Source organism: Oncorhynchus keta, chromosome 29 (assembly GCF_023373465.1).
Source record: "Oncorhynchus keta strain PuntledgeMale-10-30-2019 chromosome 29, Oket_V2, whole genome shotgun sequence".
In the NCBI taxonomy this organism is placed as follows: Eukaryota; Metazoa; Chordata; class Actinopteri; order Salmoniformes; family Salmonidae; genus Oncorhynchus; species Oncorhynchus keta.
The window spans coordinates 650,561-672,500 of record NC_068449.1 but is presented as its reverse complement, the minus strand read 5'-3'; the positions used below and the strand labels follow the sequence as shown (position 1 = coordinate 672,500).

At 46.3% G+C, this 21,940-nt stretch overlaps 1 protein-coding gene and 2 long non-coding RNA genes across 10 annotated transcripts in view; 2 read left to right on the top strand and 1 right to left on the bottom strand.

Annotated features, from left to right (window-relative positions):
- The window catches only part of LOC118376463 (tandem C2 domains nuclear protein-like), a 37,373-nt gene extending 23,637 nt beyond the window's left edge, over nt 1–13,736 (top strand). The window contains exons 10-11 of the mRNA XM_052485469.1: nt 11,587–11,692; nt 13,209–13,736. Coding sequence (XP_052341429.1) covers nt 11,587–11,692; nt 13,209–13,423 — 321 coding nt within the window. The 3' untranslated portion in view covers nt 13,424–13,736. The remainder of the gene's footprint in view (nt 1–11,586; nt 11,693–13,208) is intronic.
- LOC127913460 (uncharacterized) lies at nt 11,672–12,352 on the bottom strand. Of its 2 annotated transcripts, none has more exons than XR_008085591.1 (3): nt 12,124–12,352; nt 11,851–12,030; nt 11,672–11,790 (listed from the first exon to the last, which is right to left on the bottom strand). It is a non-coding gene; the product is annotated as an uncharacterized LOC127913460 (long non-coding RNA). The 2 variants fall into 2 exon arrangements; XR_008085592.1 differs by having other exon boundaries at nt 11,737–11,850; nt 11,911–12,030.
- Nucleotides 13,737–18,993: 5,257 nt separating the features above from the next.
- LOC127913459 (uncharacterized) lies at nt 18,994–21,159 on the top strand. Of its 7 annotated transcripts, XR_008085585.1 has the most exons (5): nt 19,027–19,087; nt 19,130–19,171; nt 19,214–19,297; nt 19,634–20,053; nt 20,390–21,159. It is a non-coding gene; the product is annotated as an uncharacterized LOC127913459 (long non-coding RNA). The 7 variants fall into 7 exon arrangements; XR_008085589.1 differs by lacking the exons at nt 19,130–19,171; nt 19,214–19,297 and having other exon boundaries at nt 18,994–19,087; XR_008085587.1 differs by lacking the exons at nt 19,130–19,171; nt 19,214–19,297 and having other exon boundaries at nt 19,032–19,087; nt 19,676–20,053.
- The last annotated feature ends 781 nt before the right edge of the window (nt 21,160–21,940 follow it).

The window sequence follows — 21,940 nt, the reverse complement described above, 5'->3', positions numbered from 1 at the left end:
CTGAAATGGGTCTGTGATCATACACCTGGCTGAAATGGGTCTGTGATCATACACCTGGCTGAAATGGGTCTGTGATCATACACCTGGCTGAAATGGGTCTGTGATCATACAGCTGGCTGAAATGGGTCTGTGATCATACACCTGGCTGAAATGGGTCTGTGATCATACACCTGGCTGAAATGGGTCTGTTATCATACACCTGGCTGAAATGGGTCTGTGATCATACACCTGGCTGAAATGGGTCTGTGATCATACAGCTGGCTGTAATGGGTCTGTGATCATACACCTGGCTGAAATGGGTCTGTGATCATGGCTGAAATCTGTGATCATACAGCTGGCTGAAATGGGTCTGTGATCATACACCTGGCTGAAATGGGTCTGTGATCATACACCTGGCTGAAATGGGTCTGTGATCATACAGCTGGCTGAAATGGGTCTGTGATCATACACCTGGCTGAAATGGGTCTGTGATCATACACCTGGCTGAAATGGGTCTGTGATCATACACCTGGCTGAAATGGGTCTGTGATCATACACCTGGCTGAAATGGGTCTGTGATCATACACCTGGCTGAAATGGGTCTGTGATCATACACCTGGCTGAAATGGGTCTGTGATCATACACCTGGCTGAAATGGGTCTGTGATCATACACCTGGCTGAAATGGGTCTGTGATCATACAGCTGGCTGAAATGCCAGTAGCTGTCCTCTGAAAAGAGAAGCAGCAGTAATGGGTCATTTTGATCGGTACCACACCGGTGTTCCTTACAATGGTAATGTCATGCCAATGATCCATAACAACTCACTCTCACCCTGTCCCCTACTTTTGATCAGAGGCCTGGTCTAAAGTAGTGCATTATATAGGGAATAGGGTGCCCTATGGACCCTGGTCTAAAGTAGTGCACTACATAGGGAATAGGGTGCCCTATGGACCCTGGTCTAAAGTAGTGCATTATATAGGGAATAGGGTGCCCTATGGACCCTGGTCTAAAGTAGTGCACTACATAGGGAATAGGGTGCCCTATGGACCCTGGTCTAAAGTAGTGCACTACATAGGGAATAGGGTGCCCTATGGACCCTGGTCTAAAGTAGTGCATTATATAGGGAATAGGGTGCCCTATGGACCCTGGTCTAAAGTAGTGCACTACATAGGGAATAGGGTGCCCTATGGACCCTGGTCTAAAGTAGTGCACTACATAGGGAATAGGGTGCCCTATGGACCCTGGTCTAAAGTAGTACACTACATAGGGAATAGGGTGCCCTATGGACCCTGGTCTAAAGTAGTACACTACATAGGGAATAGGGTGCCCTATGGACCCTGGTCTAAAGTAGTGCACTACATAGGGAATAGGGTGCCCTATGGACCCTGGTCTAAAGTAGTGCACTACATAGGGAATAGGGTGCCCTATAGGGCTCTGGTCTAAAGTAGTGCACTATATAGGGAATAGGGTGCCCTATGGACCCTGGTCTAAAGTAGTGCACTACATAGGGAATAGGGTGCCCTATGGACCCTGGTCTAAAGTAGTGCATTATATAGGGAATAGGGTGCCCTATGGACCCTGGTCTAAAGTAATCATAGGGAATAGGGTGCCCTGAAGTCTAAAGTAGTGCACTACTAGGGAATAGGGTGCCCTATGGACCCTGGTCTAAAGTAGTACACTACATAGGGAATAGGGTGCCCTATGGACCCTGGTCTAAAGTAGTACACTACATAGGGAATAGGGTGCCCTATGGACCCTGGTCTAAAGTAGTGCACTGTAGGGAATAGGGTGCCCTATGGACCCTGGTCTAAAGTAGTATTCTACATAGAAAGGGTGCCCTGGGCTCTTCCGTAGTGCATTTAAATAGGGTGCCCTATGGACCCTGGTCTAAAGTAGTGCACTACATAGGGAATAGGGTGCCCTTCGGGATGCAGTAATCATGTGATTCTGAAGCCTGAGCGACCTGAGCTTTGTAGTATGAAAGGGAAAGGGGGAGATACCTGGTCAGTTGTACAACTGAATGTATTCAAATGAAATGTGTCTTCCACGTTTAACCCAACCCCTCTGAATCAGAGAGGTGTGTCTTCCACGTTTAACCCAACCCCTCTGAATCAGAGAGGTGTGTCTTCCACGTTTAACCCAACCCCTCTGAATCAGAGAGGTGTGTCTTCCACATTTAACCCAACCCCTCTGAATCAGAGAGGTGTGTCTTCCACATTTAACCCAACCCCTCTGAATCAGAGAGGTGCGGGACTATGCTTAAACACATAATGTTGAGATAATGTGGACATATGGTATGACCCCCTTGACTTGTTCCACATTTTGTTACGTTAAAGCCTTATTCTAAAATGGATTCAATCGTTTTTTTCCCCTCGTCAATCTACACACCATACCCCATAATGACATCACAATACCCCATAATGACATCACAATACCCCATAATGACATCACAATACCCCATAATGACATCACAATACCCCATAATGACATCACAATACCCCATAATGGCATCACAATACCCCATAATCGCTGAAACACATCCTCACAGCATGATGCTGCCACCACCATGCTTTACCTTTGGGATGGTGCCAGGTTTCCACCAGACATGATACTTGGCATTCAGGCCAAAGAGTTCAATCTTGGTTTCATCAGACCAGAGAATCTTGTTTCTCATGGCCTGAGAGTCTTTAGGTGCATTTTGTCGAACTCCAAGCGGGCTGTCATGTGTCTTTTACTGAGGAGTGGCTTCTGTCTGGCCCCTCAACCATAAAGGCCTGATTGGTGGAGTACTGCAGAGATGGTTGTTCTTCTGGAAGGTTCTCCCATCTCCACAGAGGAACTCTAGAGCTCTGTCAGAGTGACCATTGGGTTCTTGGTAAGCTCCCTGACAAAGGCCCTTCTCCCCCAATTGATCAGTTTGGCCGGGCGGACAGATCTAGGAAGAGTCTTGGTGGTTCCAAACATCTTCCATTTAAGAGTGATGGAGGCCACTGTGTTCTTGGGGACCTTCAATGCTGCAGACATTTTTTGGTCCCCTTCCCCAGATCTGTGCCTTGACACAATCCTGTCTCTGAGCTCTACGTACAGATCCTTCAACCTCATGGCTTGTTTTTTTCTCTGACCTGCACTGTGAACTGTGAGACCTTATATAGACAGGTGTGTACCTTTCCAAATCATGTCCAATCAGTTGAATTTACCACAGGTGGACTCCAGTCAAGTTGTAGAAACATTTCAAGGATGATCAATGGAAACAGGATGCACCAGAGCTCAATTTCGAGTCTCATAGCAAAGGGTCTGAATACTTATGTAAATAAGGTATTTTTAGTTTTTTTTAAATTTGTAATATATTTTGCAAAAATCTCTAAAAACCGGTTTGCTTTGTCATTATGGGGAATTGTGATGTCATTATGGGGAATTGTGATGTCATTATGGGGAATTGTGATGTCATTATGGGGAATTGTGATGTCATTATGGGGAATTGTGATGTCATTATGGGGAATTGTGATGTCATTATGGGGAATTGTGATCTCATAATGGGGCATTGTGATGTCATTATGGGGTGTTCTGTGTAGATTGATGAGGATTAAAATATTTTTGAGAATACATTTGAGAATAAGGCTGTAAACGTAACGTAAACAAAAAATGGAAAAAGTCAAGGGGTCTGAATACTTTCCGAAGGCACTTTTCCGAACGTGTAGGTAAATCACATTCTGCCTGTAGTTTGGTGTTGTCATCGTCTTTTGGTCTCTGGCCAACAGGAAATGCCTGTAGAATGGGACAAGCCTATGACTTAGTAATGAAAATATGTAGTCTATTCTCTGTTCCTATGCTCTGTATATCTTCCTATTATAACTCCTTATCTCCTTATCAGAACAGTATGTAAAGAACAAAACTTACGTCTGCCAAGTCATGAAACAATGTTTTTCTTTGTTTATATATTGCAGGCTGTTGGCACATGAGGAACATGCCAATATTGATATATTGACGGAGCCTCTCTGGGGTTGCATAATCTGGGAGTAGGGAATTTTTTGAGAAGTTTTAGGGAAACAGAAACTGGAGGTGAAAGGTTTATTGGAAAAAGCCATCAGGCTGGGGTTGGGATGGATGATGGAATTGTGAGGCCTGGAAACTAGGTCAAACCTTAAACAATTCCAGGGAGAAAGAGAGAGAGGCACAGAGAGAGAGAGACAGAGAGAGAGAGAGGCAGAGAGAGAGAGACAGAGAGAGGCAGAGAGAGAGAGACAGAGAGACAGAGAGAGAGAGAGAGAGAGAGAGACAGAGAGAGAGAGAGAGAGACAGAGAGAGAGAGAGAGAGACAGAGAGAGAGAGAGAGAGAGAGAGAGAGAGAGAGAGAGAGAGAGAGAGAGAGAGAGACACACAGAAAAGAGAGACACACACACACAGAGAGAGACACACACACAGAGAGACACACAGAAAGAGAGATACACAGAAAGAGACACACACAGAAAGAGACACACACAGAAAGAGACACACACAGAAAGAGACACACACAGAAAGAGACACACACAGAAAGAGACACACACAGAAAGAGACACACACAGAAAGAGACACACACAGAAAGAGACACACAGAAAGAGACACACAGAAAGAGACACACAGAAAGAGACACAGAGAGACAGAGAGAGAGACAGAGAGAGAGACAGAGAGAGAGACAGAGAGAGAGACATACACAGAGAGAGAGACACACAGAAAGAGACACACAGAAAGAGACACACAGAAAGAGACACAGAGAGACAGAGAGAGAGACACACAGAAAGAGACACAGAGAGACAGAGAGAGAGACACACAGAAAGAGACACAGAGAGACAGAGACAGAGACACACAGAAAGAGACACAGAGAGACAGAGAGAGAGACACACAGAAAGAGACACAGAGAGACAGAGACACACAGAAAGAGACACAGAGAGAAAGAGACACACAGAAAGAGACACACAGAAAGAGACATACACAGAAAGAGAGACAGAGAGAGAGACACACAGAAAGAGACACAGAGAGACAGAGAGAGAGACACACAGAAAGAGACACAGAGAGAGAGACACACAGAAAGAGACACAGAGAGAGAGACACACAGAAAGAGACACAGAGAGACAGAGAGAGAGACATACACAGAAAGAGACACAGAGAGACACATAGAGAGATTGAGACAATATTAGAGAGACATATTTCCCTCAGATTACACACAGAGCCACAAAGATTTCGAAAACAAACCCAATTTTGATAAACTGTCCCATATCTACTGGGTGAAATACCACAGTGTTCCATCACAGCAGCAAGATGTGTGACCTGTTGCCACGAGAAAAGTGCAACCAGTGAAGAACAAACACCATTGTAAATACAACCCATATTTATGCTTATTTATTTTCCCTTTTTGTACTTTCACTATTTGCACATCATTACAACACTGTATATAGACATAATGCAGTATTGACCTTTTGACTGTTTGATGGTCGTAGCAGGATTTCATAAGTGTCAGGATTACTGTCGCGCTCCTTGAAAGAGTTCTAGTCTTTATACTGTCCCACTCCTTGAAAGAGTTCTAGTCTTTATACTGTCCCACTCCTTGAAAGAGTTCTAGTCTTTATACTGTCCCACTCCTTGAAAGAGTTCTAGTCTTTATACTGTCCCACTCCTTGAAAGAGTTCTAGTCTTTATGCTGTCCTGCTCCTTGAAAGAGTTCTAGTCTTTATACTGTCCTGCTCCTTGAAAGAGTTCTAGTCTTTATACTGTCCTGCTCCTTGAAAGAGTTCTAGTCTTTATACTGTCCTGCTCCTTGAAAGAGTTCTAGTCTTTATACTGTTCCACTCCTTGAAAGAGTTCTAGTCTTTATACTGTCCCACTCCTTGAAAGAGTTCTAGTCTTTATACTGTCCTGCTCCTTGAAAGAGTTCTAGTCTTTATACTGTCCTGCTCCTTGAAAGAGTTCTAGTCTTTATACTGTCCCACTCCTTGAAAGAGTTCTAGTCTTTATCCTGTCCCACTCCTTGAAAGAGTTCTAGTCTTTATACTGTTCCACTCCTTGAAAGAGTTCTAGTCTTTATACTGTCCTGCTCCTTGAAAGAGTTCTAGTCTTTATACTGTCCCACTCCTTGAAAGAGTTCTAGTCTTTATACTGTCCCACTCCTTGAAAGAGTTCTAGTCTTTATACTGTTCCACTCCTTGAAAGAGTTCTAGTCTTTATACTGTCCCACTCCTTGAAAGAGTTCTAGTCTTTATACTGTCCCACTCCTTGAAAGAGTTCTAGTCTTTATACTGTCCCACTCCTTGAAAGAGTTCTAGTCTTTATACTGTCGCGCTCCTTGAAAGAGGTCTAGTCTTTATACTGTCCTGCTCCTTGAAATAGTTCTAGTCTTTATACTGTCCTGCTCCTTGAAAGAGTTCTAGTCTTTATACTGTCGCGCTCCTTGAAAGAGTTCTAGTCTTTATACTGTCCTGCTCCTTGAAAGAGTTCTAGTCTTTATACTGTCCTGCTCCTTGAAAGAGTTCTAGTCTTTATACTGTCCTGCTCCTTGAAAGAGTTCTAGTCTTTATACTTTCCCACTCCTTGAAAGAGTTCTAGTCTTTATACTGTCCCACTCCTTGAAAGAGTTCTAGTCTTTACTGTCCCACTCCTTGAAAGAGTTCTAGTCTTTACTGTCCCACTCCTTGAAAGAGTTCTAGTCTTTACTGTCCCACTCCTTGAAAGAGTTCTAGTCTTTATACTGTCCCACTCCTTGAAAGAGTTCTAGTCTTTACTGTCCCACTCTTGAAAGAGTTCTAGTCTTTATACTGTCCCACTCCTTGAAAGAGTTCTAGTCTTTATACTGTCCGGCTCCTTGAAAGAGTTCTAGTGTTTACTGTCCCACTCCTTGAAAGAGTTCTAGTCTTTACTGTCCCAAAAGAGTTCTAGTCTTTACTGTCGCGCTCCTTGAAAGAGTTCTAGTCTATATACTGTACCACTCCTTGAAAGAGTTCTAGTCTTTATACTGTCGCGCTCCTTGAAAGAGTTCTAGTGTTTACTGTCCCACTCCTTGAAAGAGTTCTAGTCTTTATACTGTCCCACTCCTTGAAAGAGTTCTAGTCTTTACTGTCGCGCTCCTTGAAAGAGTTCTAGTCTATATACTGTCCCACTCCTTGAAAGAGTTCTAGTCTTTATACTGTCCCACTACTTGAAAGAGTTCTAGTCTTTACTGTCCCACTCCTTGAAAGAGTTCTAGTCTTTATACTGTCCTGCTCCTTGAAAGAGTTCTAGTCTTTATACTGTCCCACTCCTTGAAAGAGTTCTAGTCTTTATACTGTCCCACTCCTTGAAAGAGTTCTAGTGTTTACTGTCCCACTCCTTGAAAGAGTTCTAGTCTTTACTGTCCCACTCCTTGAAAGAGTTCCAGTCTTTATACTGTCCTGCTCCTTGAAAGAGTTCTAGTCTTTATACTGTCCCACTCCTTGAAAGAGTTCTAGTCTTTATACTGTCCTGCTCCTTGAAAGAGTTCTAGTCTTTATACTGTCACGCCCTTGAAAGAGTTCTAGTCTTTACTGTCCCACTCCTGAAAGAGTTCTAGTCTTTATACTGTCCCACTGAAAGAGTTCTAGTCTTTACTGTCCCACTCCTCAAAAGAGTTCTAGTCTTTATACTGTCCCACTCCTTGAAAGAGTTCTAGTCTTTATACTGTCCCACTACTTGAAAGAGTTCTAGTCTTTACTGTCCCACCATTGAAAGAGTTCTAGTCTTTATACTGTCCTGCTCCTTGAAAGAGTTCTAGTCTTTATACTGTCCCACTCCTTGAAAATGTTCTAGTCTTTATACTGTCCCACTCCTTGAAAGAGTTCTAGTGTTTACTGTCCCACTCCTTGAAAGAGTTCTAGTCTTTACTGTCCCACTCCTTGAAAGAGTTCCAGTCTTTATACTGTCCTGCTCCTTGAAAGAGTTCTAGTCTTTATACTGTCCCACTCCTTGAAAGAGTTCTAGTCTTTATACTGTCCTGCTCCTTGAAAGAGTTCTAGTCTTTATACTGTCGCGCTCCTTGAAAGAGTTCTAGTCTTTACTGTCCCACTCCTTGAAAGAGTTCTAGTCTTTATACTGTCCTGCTCCTTGAAAGAGTTCTAGTCTTTATACTGTCGCGCTCCTTGAAAGAGTTCTAGTCTTTATACTGTCCTGCTCCTTGAAAGAGTTCTAGTCTTTATACTGTCGCGCTCCTTGAAAGAGTTCTAGTCTTTATACTGTCGCGCTCCTTGAAAGAGTTCTAGTCTTTACTGTCCCACTCCTTGAAAGAGTTCTAGTCTTTATACTGTCCCACTCCTTGAAAGAGTTCTAGTCTTTATACTGTCCTGCTCCTTGAAAGAGTTTGAGTCTTTATACTGTCCTGCTCCTTGAAAGAGTTCTAGTCTTTATACTGTCGCTCCTTGAAAGAGTTCTAGTCTTTATACTGTCGCGCTCCTTGAAAGAGTTCTAGTCTTTACTGTCCCACTCCTTGAAAGAGTTCTAGTCTTTATACTGTCCCACTCCTTGAAAGAGTTCTAGTCTTTATACTGTCCTGCTCCTTGAAAGAGTTTGAGTCTTTATACTGTCCTGCTCCTTGAAAGAGTTCTAGTGTTTACTGTCCCACTCCTTGAAAGAGTTCTAGTGTTTACTGTCCCACTCCTTGAAAGAGTTCTAGTGTTTACTGTCCCACTCCTTGAAAGAGTTCTAGTCTTTACTGTCCCACTCCTTGAAAGAGTTCCAGTCTTTATACTGTCCTGCTCCTTGAAAGAGTTCTAGTCTTTATACTGTCCCACTCCTTGAAAGAGTTCTAGTCTTTATACTGTCCTGCTCCTTGAAAGAGTTCTAGTCTTTATACTGTCACGCTCCTTGAAAGAGTTCTAGTCTTTACTGTCCCACTCCTCGAAAGAGTTCTAGTCTTTATACTGTCCCACTCCTTGAAAGAGTTCTAGTCTTTACTGTCCCACTCCTCGAAAGAGTTCTAGTCTTTATACTGTCCCACTCCTTGAAAGAGTTCTAGTCTTTATACTGTCCCACTACTTGAAAGAGTTCTAGTCTTTACTGTCCCACTCCTTGAAAGAGTTCTAGTCTTTACTGTCCCACTCCTTGAAAGAGTTCTAGTCTTTATACTGTCCTGCTCCTTGAAAGAGTTCTAGTCTTTATACTGTCCCACTCCTTGAAAGAGTTCTAGTCTTTATACTGTCCCACTCCTTGAAAGAGTTCTAGTGTTTACTGTCCCACTCCTTGAAAGAGTTCTAGTCTTTACTGTCCCACTCCTTGAAAGAGTTCCAGTCTTTATACTGTCCTGCTCCTTGAAAGAGTTCTAGTCTTTATACTGTCCCACTCCTTGAAAGAGTTCTAGTCTTTATACTGTCCTGCTCCTTGAAAGAGTTCTAGTCTTTATACTGTCCGCTCCTTGAAAGAGTTCTAGTCTTTACTGTCCCACTCCTTGAAAGAGTTCTAGTCTTTATACTGTCCTGCTCCTTGAAAGAGTTCTAGTCTTTATACTGTCCTGCTCCTTGAAAGAGTTCTAGTCTTTATACTGTCCCACTCCTTGAAAGAGTTCTAGTCTTTATACTGTCGCGCTCCTTGAAAGAGTTCTAGTCTTTACTGTCCCACTCCTTGAAAGAGTTCTAGTCTTTATACTGTCCCACTCCTTGAAAGAGTTCTAGTCTTTATACTGTCCTGCTCCTTGAAAGAGTTCGAGTCTTTATACTGTCCTGCTCCTTGAAAGAGTTCTAGTGTTTACTGTCCCACTCCTTGAAAGAGTTCTAGTGTTTACTGTCCCACTCCTTGAAAGAGTTCTAGTCTTTATACTGTCCCACTCCTTGAAAGAGTTCTAGTCTTTATACTGTCCCACTCCTTGAAAGAGTTCTAGTCTTTATACTGTCCTGCTCCTTGAAAGAGTTCTAGTATTTATACTGTCCTGCTCCTTGAAAGAGTTCTAGTCTTTACTGTCCCACTCCTTGAAAGAGTTCTAGTCTTTATACTGTCCCACTCCTTGAAAGAGTTCTAGTCTTTATACTGTCCCACTCCTTGAAAGAGTTCTAGTCTTTATGCTGTCCTGCTCCTTGAAAGAGTTCTAGTCTTTATACTGTCCCACTCCTTGAAAGAGTTCTAGTCTTTATACTGTCCCACTCCTTGAAAGAGTTCTAGTCTTTACTGTCCCACTCCTTGAAAGATTTCTAGTCTTTATACTGTCCCACTCCTTGAAAGAGTTCTAGTCTTTATGCTGTCCTGCTCCTTGAAAGAGTTCTAGTCTTTATACTGTCCCACTCCTTGAAAGAGTTCTAGTCTTTATACTGTCCCACTCCTTGAAAGAGTTCTAGTCTTTATACTGTCCCACTCCTTGAAAGAGTTCTAGTCTTTATGCTGTCCTGCTCCTTGAAAGAGTTCTAGTCTTTATACTGTCCCACTCCTTGAAAGAGTTCTAGTCTTTATACTGTCCCACTCCTTGAAAGAGTTCTTGACTTTACTCTCTGGCTCCTTGAAAGAGGCAGTTCTAGCCTTTAGCTCGGACGTTGAACCACATGGTTCTACGTACCGTCACTGTGGGGACGACGTCGTCCATGCACTTGTTAATGAACCCAGTAAATGATGTGGTGAACTCCTCCATGTTATCGTATGAATCCTGGAATATATTCCAGTCTGTGCTGTGTTTCGCGAGCACAGACAGGAAACAGTCCTGTAGCGTCCTCTTCATTGGACCACTTCTGTGTCGAGCGTGTCACTGGTACTTCCTGTTTCAGTTTGGTGGTTGTAAGTGTAACAGTATAACTTTAGACCGTCCCCTCGCCCATACCCGGGCGAGGGGACTCTGCACCCATACTCTGCACACATCAACAACAGTCACCCCTCAAAGCATTGTTACCCATCGCTCCACAAAAGCCTCGGCCCTTGCAGAGCAAAGGGGGAACCGCTACTTCAAGGTCTCAGAGCGAGTGACGTCACCGATTGAAACGCTTTTTAGCGCGCAACGCTAGCTAAGCTAGCCGTTTCACATCCGGTACACCAGCACCAACGCTAACTAAGCTAGCCGTTTCACATCCGGTACATAAGCAGGAATCAGGAAGATAGAATTAAGGTCAGATTGTATCTTTGTAGTGCCTGGGTGTATTGATACACCATCCAAAGCGTAATTAATAACTTCATGCTCAAAGGGATATTCAATGTCTGCTTTTTTTAATCTACCAATAGGTGGCCTTCTTTGCGAGGCATTGGAAAACCTCCCTGGTCTTTGTGGTTGAATCTGTGTTTGAAATTCACTACTTCATTATTATTGCACACAGAGTGAGTCCATGAAACGTATTATGTGACTTGTTAAGCACATTTCTACTCCTGACCTGGTTGAGGCTCCTTGCCAGAACAAAGGGGTTGAATACTTATTGACTCAAGACATTTCAGGTTTCTATTTGTATTAATTTGTAGAAATAATTCCACTTTATGGGGTACTGTGTGAAGGTCAGTGGGTGTGACTAGTTTCTGAAGGCACTGTAGCTTCCTAACCAAGTACAGCCATTTGGGATGGGGACCAGTATGTTCAGCAACATGAAGTTGGTAGAACATTCTTTTTTTTAACTGAAGAAATGTGCACCTACTGTCTCCAGCGTCTGATGTTCTCACTCCTTCTTCAGGTGTGTCACGCCGAGCTGCACCTGGCCACCTGTTTCCAGCCTGTTAACGGACGCATCCAACTGCAGGTCCTCGCTGCCCAGAACCTCCCAGCTCCACTCAGCCAGGGTAGGGGTCTACATAGTCTGTTATATATCTGTTATAACCTCCCAGCTCCACTCAGCCAGGGTAGGGGTCTACATAGTCTGTTATATATCTGTTATAACCTCCCTGTTCCACTCAGCCAGGGTAGGGGTCTACATAGTCTGTTATATATCTGTTATAACCTCCCAGCTCCACTCAGCCAGGGTAGGGGTCTACATAGTCTGTTATATATCTGTTATAACCTCCCTGTTCCACTCAGCCAGGGTAGGGGTCTACATAGTCTGTTATATATCTGTTATAACCTCCCTGTTCCACTCAGCCAGGGTAGGGGTCTACATAGTCTGTTATATATCTGTTATAACCTCCCTGTTCCACTCAGCCAGGGTAGGGGTCTACATAGTCTGTTATATATAACCTCCCTGTTCCATAGCCACCTCTGTTATATATCTTATAACCTCCCTGTTCCACTCAGCCAGGGTAGGGGTCTACATAGTCTGTTATATATCTGTTATAACCTCCCAGCTCCACTCAGCCAGGGTAGGGGTCTACATAGTCTGTTATATATCTGTTATAACCTCCCTGTTCCACTCAGCCAGGGTAGGGGTCTACATAGTCTGTTATATATCTGTTATAACCTCCCTGTTCCACTCAGCCAGGGTAGGGGTCTACATAGTCTGTTATATATCTGTTATAACCCTGTTCCACTCAGCCAGGGTAGGGGTCTACATAGTCTGTTATATATCTGTTTACTCCAGCTAACGTTTGGCATTGTGCATGCTGATGTTAGGCTTGTGTGCGGCTGCTCGGCCATGGAAACCCATTACATGAAGCTCCCGACTAACAGTTCTTATGCTGAAGTTGCTTCCAGAGGCAGTTTGGAACTCGGTAGTGAGTGTTGCAACCGAGGACAGACGATTTCTACACCCTAAGTGTTTCAGCACTCGGCGGTTCCGTTCTGTGAGCTTGTGTGGCCTACCACTTCACGGCTGAGCCGTTGTTGCTCCTAGACGTTTCCACTTCACAATAACAGCACTTATAGTTGACCGGGGCAGCTCTAGCAGCGCTAGAAATTTGACGAACTGACTTGTAGGAAAAGCCACGTTGAACGTCACTGAGCTCTTCAGTAAGGCCATTCTACTACCAATGTTTGTCTATGGAGATTGCATGGCTGTGTGCTCCATTTTATAAACCTGCCAGTAACGTGTGGCTGAAACGGGACAAATCCACTAATTGAAGGAGTGTCCACATACTTTTGTATATATCGTGTATGTCATTCTTTGTAACAGAGAAAAATGTGTTTTAATGAACAGGATGTGGATTTTTAACCCGTTCTAAAATTAGTTAAGGTTACGTTTAGGGTTAGTCGGAGAGCTTCAACCTGGAATCATTTTAAAATCTGCCAGCTGTATACACACTGTCTACTAAGTAACCATTTCCCTTGTGCTTTTCTATTTCCCTTGTGCTTTTCTATTTCCCTTGTGCTTTTCCATTTCCCTTGTGCTTTTCCATTTCCCTTGTGCTTCCCTTGTCCATCAACCAGCGTTCTTTGTGAAGATATTCATGCAGCTGCAGGGCACGGTGGTGATGAAGAAGAAGACTCACACCCTAAAGTCCTCCGGAGGTCAGCTGACCTGGACTGAGTCTTTCTACTTCCCCTTCGCTTTGGACCAGGGCTTCCTGCTGTCAGTCAAACTCTACAGCCGCAGTTCTGTCAGACGGAAACACTACCGAGGACAGGTGAGACGAAAGGCCTAGGGCTCTGTTCAATACGAATAGCGGAAGTTCAGCTTGACAGCGAGATTGAAATTTAAAGGCAATGTTCCAACTTCAAGCAGAGACTGTTTTCATGGTAGACGCTGCAACGTAAAATGACCTTTACATTTCTATCCCGGGAAGCTGTAACGCTTCAGATTTTCCAGATTAAATAGAGCCCCTAGATTTAATCAGACCAAGCGTTGACCCGGCGAGAGCCGACACCTGCCACCTGCATAGCTGATGTTTTTGGCGGTGTCGGTGTGGAACTGTGTCGGTGTGGAACTGTGTCGGTGTGGAACTGTGTCGGTGTGGAACTGTGTCGGTGTGGAACAGTGTGGAACTGTGTCGGTGTGGAACTGAGTCGGTGTGGAACAGTGTCGGTGTGGAACTGAGTCGGTGTGGAACTGTGTCGGTGTGGAACTGTGGAACTGTGGTGTGGAACTGGTGTGGAACTGTGTCGGTGTGGAACTGTGTCGGTGTGGAACTGTGTCGGAACTGAGTGGAACTGAGTCGGAACAGTGTGGAACTGTGTGTGGAACTGAGTCGGTGTGGAACAGTGTCGGTGTGGAACTGTGTCGGTGTGGAACTGTGTCGGTGTGGAACTGTGTCGGTGTGGAACTGTGTCGGTGTGGAACTGTGTCGGTGTGGAACTGTGTCGGTGTGGAACTGTGTCGGTGTGGAACTGTGTCGGTGTGGAACTGTGTCGGTGTGGAACTGTGTCGGTGTGGAACTGTGTCGGTGTGGAACTGTGTCGGTGTGGAACTGTGTCGGTGTGGAACTGTGTCGGTGTGGAACTGTGTCGGTGTGGAACGGTGTCGGTGTGGAACGGTGTCGGTGTGGAACGGTGTCGGTGGAACTGTGTCGGTGTGGAACTGTGTCGGTGTGGAACTGTGTCGGTGTGGAACTGTGTCGGTGTGGAACTGTGTCGGTGTGGAACTGTGTCTGTGTGGAACTGTGTCGGTGTGGAACTGTGTCGGTGTGGAACTGTGTCGGTGTGGAACAGTGTGGTGTGGAACAGTGTGTGTGGAACAGTGTCGGTGGGAACTGTGTCGGTGTGGAACTGTGTCGGTGTGGAACTGTGTCGGTGTGGAACTGTGTCGGTGTGGAACTGTGTCGGTGTGGAACTGTGTGGAACTGTGTCGGTGTGGAACTGTGTCGGTGTGGAACTGTGTCGGTGTGGAACTGTGTCGGTGTGGAACTGTGTCTGTGTCTGTGTGGAACTGTGTCGGTGTGGAACTGGAACTGTGTCGGTGTGGAACTGTGTGGAACTGTGTCGGAGGTGGAACTGTGTCGGTGTGGAACTGTGTCGGTGTGGAACTGTGTCGGTGTGGAACTGTGTGGTGGGAACTGTGTCGGTGTGGAACTGTGTCGGTGTGGAACAGTGTGTGTGGAACAGTGTCGGTGTGGAACTGTGTCTGTGTGGAACTGTGTCTGTGTGGAACTGTGTCTGTGTGGAACTGTGTCGGTGGTGGAACTGTGTCGGTGTGGAACAGGTGTGGAACTGTGTCGGTGTGGAACTGTGTCGGTGTGGAACTGTGTCGGTGTGGAACTGTGTCTGTGTGGAACTGTGTCTGTGTGGAACTGTGTCTGTGTGGAACTGTGTCTGTGTGGAACTGTGTCTGTGTGGAACTGTGTCTGTGTGGAACTGTGTCTGTGTGGAACTGTGTCTGTGTGGAACTGTGTCTGTGTGGAACTGTGTCGGAGGTGGAACTGTGTCGGAGTGGAACTGTGTCGGTGTGGAACTGTGTCGGTGTGGAACTGTCAGAGGTGGAACTGTGTCGGTGTGGAACTGTGTCGGTGTGGAACTGTGTCGGAGGTGGAACTGTGTCGGTGTGGAACTGTGTCGGAGGTGGAACTGTGTCGGAGGTGGAACTGTGTCGGAGGTGGAACTGTGTCGGTGGAACTGTGTCGGAGTGGAACTGTGTCGGTGTGGAACTGTGTCGGTGGAACTGTGTCGGTGTGGAACTGTGTCGGTGTGGAACTGTGTCGGTGTGGAACTGTGTCGGAGGTGGAACTGTGTCGGAGGTGGAACTGTGTCGGTGTGGAACTGTGTCGGTGTGGAACTGTGTCGGAGGTGGAACTGTGTCGGTGTGGAACTGTGTCGGTGTGGAACTGTGTCGGTGTGGAACTGTCGGTGTGGAACAGTGTGGAACTGTGTCGGAGTGGAACTGTGTCGGTGTGGAACTGTGTCGGTGTGGAACTGTGTCGGTGTGGAACTGTGTCGGTGTGGAACTGTGTCGGTGTGGAACTGTGTCGGTGTGGAACTGTGTCGGGTGGAACTGTGTCGGTGTGGAACTGTGTCGGTGTGGAACTGTGTCGGTGTGGAACTGTGTCGGTGTGGAACTGTGTCGGAGGTGGAACTGTGTCGGAGGTGGAACTGTGTCGGTGTGGAACTGTGTCGGTGTGGAACTGTGTCGGTGTGGAACTGTGTCGGTGTGGAACTGTGTCGGTGTGGAACTGTGTCGGTGTGGAACTGTGTCGGTGTGGAACTGTGTCGGTGGTGGAACTGTGTCGGAGGTGGAACTGTGTCGGAGTGGAACTGTGTCGGAGGTGGAACTGTGTCGGAGGTGGAACTGTGTCAGGTGTGGAACAGTGTCGGAGTGGAACAGTGGAACTGTGTCGGTGTGGAACAGTGTCGGTGGAACTGTGTCGGTGTGGAACTGTGTCGGTGTGGAACTGTGTCAGTGTCGAGTGGAACTGTGTCGGTGTGGAACTGTGTCGTGTGGAACTGTGTCGGTGTGGAACTGTGTCGGTGTGTCGGAGGTGGAACTGTGTCAGTGTGGAACTGTGTCGGAACTGTGTCGGTGTGGAACAGTGTCGGAACTGTGTCGGAGGTGGAACTGTGTCGGAGTGGAACTGTGTCGGAGGTGGAACTGTGTCGGAGGTGGAACTGTGTCGGAGGTGGAACTGTGTCGGTGTGGAACTGTGTCGGTGTGGAACTGTGTCGGTGTGGAACTGTGTCGGTGTGGAACTGTGTCGGTGTGGAACTGTGTCTGAACTGTGGTGGAACTGGAGGTGGAACTGTGTCGGAGGCGGAACTGTGTCGGAGGTGGAACTGTGTCGGAGGTGGAACTGTGTCGGAACAGTGTGGAACTGTGTCGGAGTGGAACAGTGTCGGTGTGGAACTGTGTCGGTGTGGAACTGTGTCGGTGGAACTGTGTCGGTGTGGAACAGTGTCGGTGTGGAACTGTGTCGGAGGTGGAACTGTGTCGGTGTGGAACTGTGTCGGTGTGGAACTGTGTCGGTGTGGAACTGTGTCGGAGGTGGAACTGTGTCGGTGTGGAACTGTGTCGGAGGTGGAACTGTGTGGTGTCGGTGTGGAACTGTGTCGGTGTGGAACTGTGTCGGTGTGGAACTGTGTCTGTGGGAACTGTGTCGGTGTGGAACTGTGTCGGTGTGGAACTGTGTCGGAGGTGGAACTGTGTCGGAGGTGGAACTGTGTCGGTGTGGAACTGTGTCGGAGGTGGAACTGTGTCGGTGTGGAACTGTGTCGGAACTGTGTCGGTGTGGAACTGTGTCGGAGGTGGAACTGTGTCAGTGTGGAACTGTGTCGGAGGTGGAACAGTGTCGGTGTGGAACTGTGTCGGTGTGGAACAGTGTCGGAGTGGAACTGTGTCGGAACTGTGTGGAGGTGGAACTGTGTCGGTGTGGAACTGGTGTGGACTGGTGGTGTGGAACTGTGTCGGAGGTGGAACTGTGTCGGAGGTGGAACTGTGTCGGAGGTGGAACTGTGTCGGAGGTGGAACTGTGTCGGAGGTGGAACTGTGTCGGAGGTGGAACTGTGTCGGTGTGGAACTGTCGGTGTGGAACTGTGTCGGTGAACATTGTCGGTGTGGAAGCCACAACTGTGTCGGTGTGGAACAGTGTCGGTGTGGAACAGTGTCATGGAAGTGTCAACACCCTCGGTGTGGAACAGTGTCGGTGTGAACTGTCAACAGTGTCGGAGTGGAACTGTGTCCTGTGTCGGACAACTGTGTCGGTGTGGAACTGTGTCGGTCAACATTGTGTGGAACTGTGTCGGAGGTGGAACTGCCAGGTGGAACTGTCCTGTGTCGGAGGTGGAACTGTGTCGGAGGTGGAACTGTGTCGGAGGTGGAACTGTGTCAGAGGTGGAACTGTGTCGGTGTGTAACTGTGTCGGTGTGTAAAATCAGTGAGCAGTTGCTCCGGTGATCATTGTCATGAAGCCACACCCTCCTCACATTGTCATGAAGCCACACCCTCCTCACATTGTCATGAAGCCACACCCTCCTCACATTGTCATGAAGCCACACCCTCCTCACATTGTCATGAAGCCACACCCTCCTCACATTGTCATGAAGCCACACCCTCCTCACATTGTCATGAAGCCACACCCTCCTCACATTGTCATGAAGCCACACCCTCCTCACATTGTCATGAAGCCACACCCTCCTCACATTGTCATGAAGCCACACCCTCCTCACTTTGTCATGAAGCCACACCCTCCTCACTTGAGATAGAAGTTGTGAAGGAGAAAGTGTAGAGGCTCCGTAGAATTAATGACATTCAGATTGAAAAATCATTGAAACCAAAAAAATTATAAATGAATATTTCATCATTTATATCAGCCTACTCAAGGTGTAGATTACAAGGCTACATAAGGATTTCTCTCAATGCGACTGCGGGCAGCCAATAATGCCGGGAGACGTTGTGGATTTGACACGCAGTTTCATCTGTTACGTTCCCACAAGACAAACTCAAAATAATATAATAATAATATAAAAATAATATATGCCATTTATCAGACGCTTTTATCCAAAGCGACTTACAGTCATGTGTGCATACATTCTACGTATGGGTGGTCCCGGGAATCGAACCCACTACCCTGGCGTTACAAGCGCCATGCTCTACCAACTGAGCTACAGAAGGACCAAATGTCGCTCACAACAAAGGGAACTAACAGACAACTAACAGAAAAGAGTACTGAAAGGCACCCATGTGGGTCTCCACTGAAAGTTGACAAGCAACTAGGAAATGTGCCCTAAAACATTCCCAGAATGGATTCCCGCTAAATGTGGCCAGGGGAAGGGAATGCAAACAGAACATCCCACACCAATAGAAACCTGATCTAAAGGAAACAGAACATCCCACACCAATAGAACCCTGATCTAAAGGAAACAGAACATCCCACACCAATAGAACCCTGATCTAAAGGAAACAGAACATCCCACACCAATAGAAACCTGATCTAAAGGAAACAGAACATCCCACACCAATAGAAACCTGATCTAAAGGAAACAGAACATCCCACACCAATAGAAACCTGATCTAAAGGAAACAGAACATCCCACACCAATAGAAACCTGATCTAAAGGAAACAGAACATCCCACACCAATAGAAACCTGATCTAAAGGAAACAGAACATCCCACACCAATAGAAACCTGATCTAAAGGAAACAGAACATCCCACACCAATAGAAACCTGATCTAAAGGAAACAGAAAACCACACACTAATTAAGGATAGAGAGTCAATAGAAACCTGATCTAAAGGAAACAGGGAAAACACGTACATAAAAGGCTTTGTTTCAGTACTTAATAAACAGCGAGAGCCAACAGAAGGTATTACTCTCTCAATAACTAACTGATGCCCAGGCCAACAGGTCTTAAATACCAACTAGGCTGACTGATGCCCAGGCCAACAGGTCTTAAATCCCAGCTAGGCTGACTGATGCCCAGGCCAACAGGTCTTAAATACCAACTAGGCTGACTGATGCCCAGGCCAACAGGTCTTAAATCCCAACTAGACAGACTGATGCCCAGGCCAGCAGGTCTTAAATACCAGCTAGGCTGACTGATGCCCAGGCCAACAGGTCTTAAATACCAGCTAGGCTGACTGATGCCCAGGCCAACAGGTCTTAAATACCAGCTAGGCTGACTGATGCCCAGGCCAGCAGTTCTTAAATACCAGCTAGGCTGACTGATGCCCAGGCCAACAGGTCTTAAATACCAGCTAGGCTGACTGATGCCCAGGCCAGCAGTTCTTAAATACCAGCTAGGCTGACTGATGCCCAGGCCAACAGGTCTTAAATACCAGCTAGGCTGACTGATGCCCAGGCCAACAGGTCTTAAATACCAGCTAGGCTGACTGATGCCCAGGCCAGCAGTTCTTAAATACCAGCTAGGCTGACTGATGCCCAGGCCAGCAGGTCTTAAATACCAGCTAGGCTGACTAATGCCCAGGCCAACAGGTCTTAAATACCAGCTAGGCTGACTGATGCCCAGGCCAGCAGGTCTTAAATACCAGCTAGGCTGACTGATGCCCAGGCCAACAGGTCTTAAATACCAGCTAGGCTGACTGATGCCCAGGCCAACAGGTCTTAAATACCAGCTAGGCTGACTGATGCCCAGGCCAGCAGGTCTTAAATCCCAGCTAGGCTGACTGATGCCCAGGCCAACAGGTCTTAAATACCAGCTAGGCTGACTGATGCCCAGGCCAACAGGTCTTAAATACCAACTAGGCAGACTGATGCCCAGGCCAACAGGTCTTAAATACCAACTAGGCAGACTGATGCCCAGGCCAACAGGTCTTAAATACCAGCTAGGCTGACTGATGCCCAGGCCAACAGGTCTTAAATACCAACTAGGCTGACTGATGCCCAGGCCAACAGGTCTTAAATACCAGCTAGGCAGACTGATGCCCAGGCCAACAGGTCTTAAATCCCAGCTAGGCAGACTGATGCCCAGGCCAGCATGTCTTAAATACCAAATAGGCTGACTGATGCCCAGGCCAGCAGGTCTTAAATCCCAGCTAGGCAGACTGATGCCCAGGCCAACAGGTCTTAAATACCAGCTAGGCTGACTGATGCCCAGGCCAACAGGTCTTAAATACCAGCTAGGCTGACTGATGCCCAGGCCAGCAAGTCTTAAATACCAGCTAGGCTGACTGATGCCCAGGCCAGCAAGTCTTAAATACCAACTAGGCTGACTGATGCCCAGGCCAACAGGTCTTAAATACCAGCTAGGCTGACTGATGCCCAGGCCAACAGGTCTTAAATACCAGCTAGGCTGACTGATGCCCAGGCCAGCAGGTCTTAAATACCAACTAGGCAGACTGATGCCCAGGCCAACAGGTCTTAAATTGAGTTCTAAGATCAGGCCAGTTCCATAACTTTCATAACTGCTTCTACAGGTTCACCTTGGCTTCGACAGCCCAACACAGGAAGCAGCAGAGCAGTGGAGGGACAGCATTTCTCACCCTGAGAAGATGGTGGCTGTATGGCACAGACTTAACGGATTCTGACACACCTGTATAAATCCGCTTCCCAAAGATGTTGACAGCCTCACCTGAATCGCGACCTGTACTGCCACCCAGTGGTATAAAGTACTTAAGTAAAAATACTTTAGTAGTTTTTGGAGGTATCTGTACTTTACTTTACTATTTATATGTTTGACCTTGTATTATTTTGTAGATAAAGTATGTAGATTACTCATTTATGTTGCATAGACTTGTTTTGTGTAGTGTCATATGTTGTATGTTCAGTTGATATAATATAATGTTTTAGAGGACAGATATTTGGCGGCAGGTGGTGGTTATTGGGCCAGTAACCGAAAGGTTGCGAGTTCGAATCCCCGAGCTGACAAGGTAAAAGAAAATCTGTCATTCTGGCCCCTGAACAAGACCGTTAACCCACTGTTCACCGGTAGGCTGTCTTTGTAAATAAGAATTTGTTCTTAACCGACTTAAATAATGGTATAATAAAAAATATAAAACATTCATGAAGTTCTGTTGCATGAATTGCAAGGAGTAATGGTACCATTACCCAGTACCCAGAGTTCATGTGTTCTCATTGGTGGTCCTGATGAAACCCTGGTCTTCTGCATCTTCTCCGCTCACACTGTTTAGTGTTTCCCACATATTTAAGGGTCTCTAGTCAGTCTGTAAAGCTGAAGACTTAGGGCTCTATTGAGTCTGTAAAGCTGAAGACTTAGGGCTCTATTCAGTCTGTAAAGCTGAAGACTTAGGGCTCTATTCAGCCTTGATGACAGCTTGGCACACTCTTGGTATTTCACTCATGAGGCGCAGGTGAAGTGAGACGATGGTGACAGGTGTGCGGAATAAATCAGCAGCCCGATGAGCTAGAGGCCGGAGAGGGAGTACACGTGACATACATTGTGCACTAAGACATGTGTTTGTGTCCTTGTCGGTGTGTGCTTCGGCAGTCATTGTTTACGTAATAAGTATTTGGTCCAGGTTAATGTTTACTCAGCCTGTAGGCATTCCAGACACACCTTGTCCATAAGCTTGTCTTATTACCCAACACTACCACTCAGTCAACACTACCTTTCAGTCAACACTACCTTTCAGTCAACACTACCTCTCAGTCAACACTACCTTTCAGTCAACACTACCTTTCAGTCAACACTACCTTTCAGTCAACACTACCTTTCAGTCAACACTACCTCTCAGTCAACACTACCTTTCAGTCAACACTACCTCTCAGTCAACACTACCTTTCAGTCAACACTACCCCTCAGTCAACACTACCTTTCAGTCA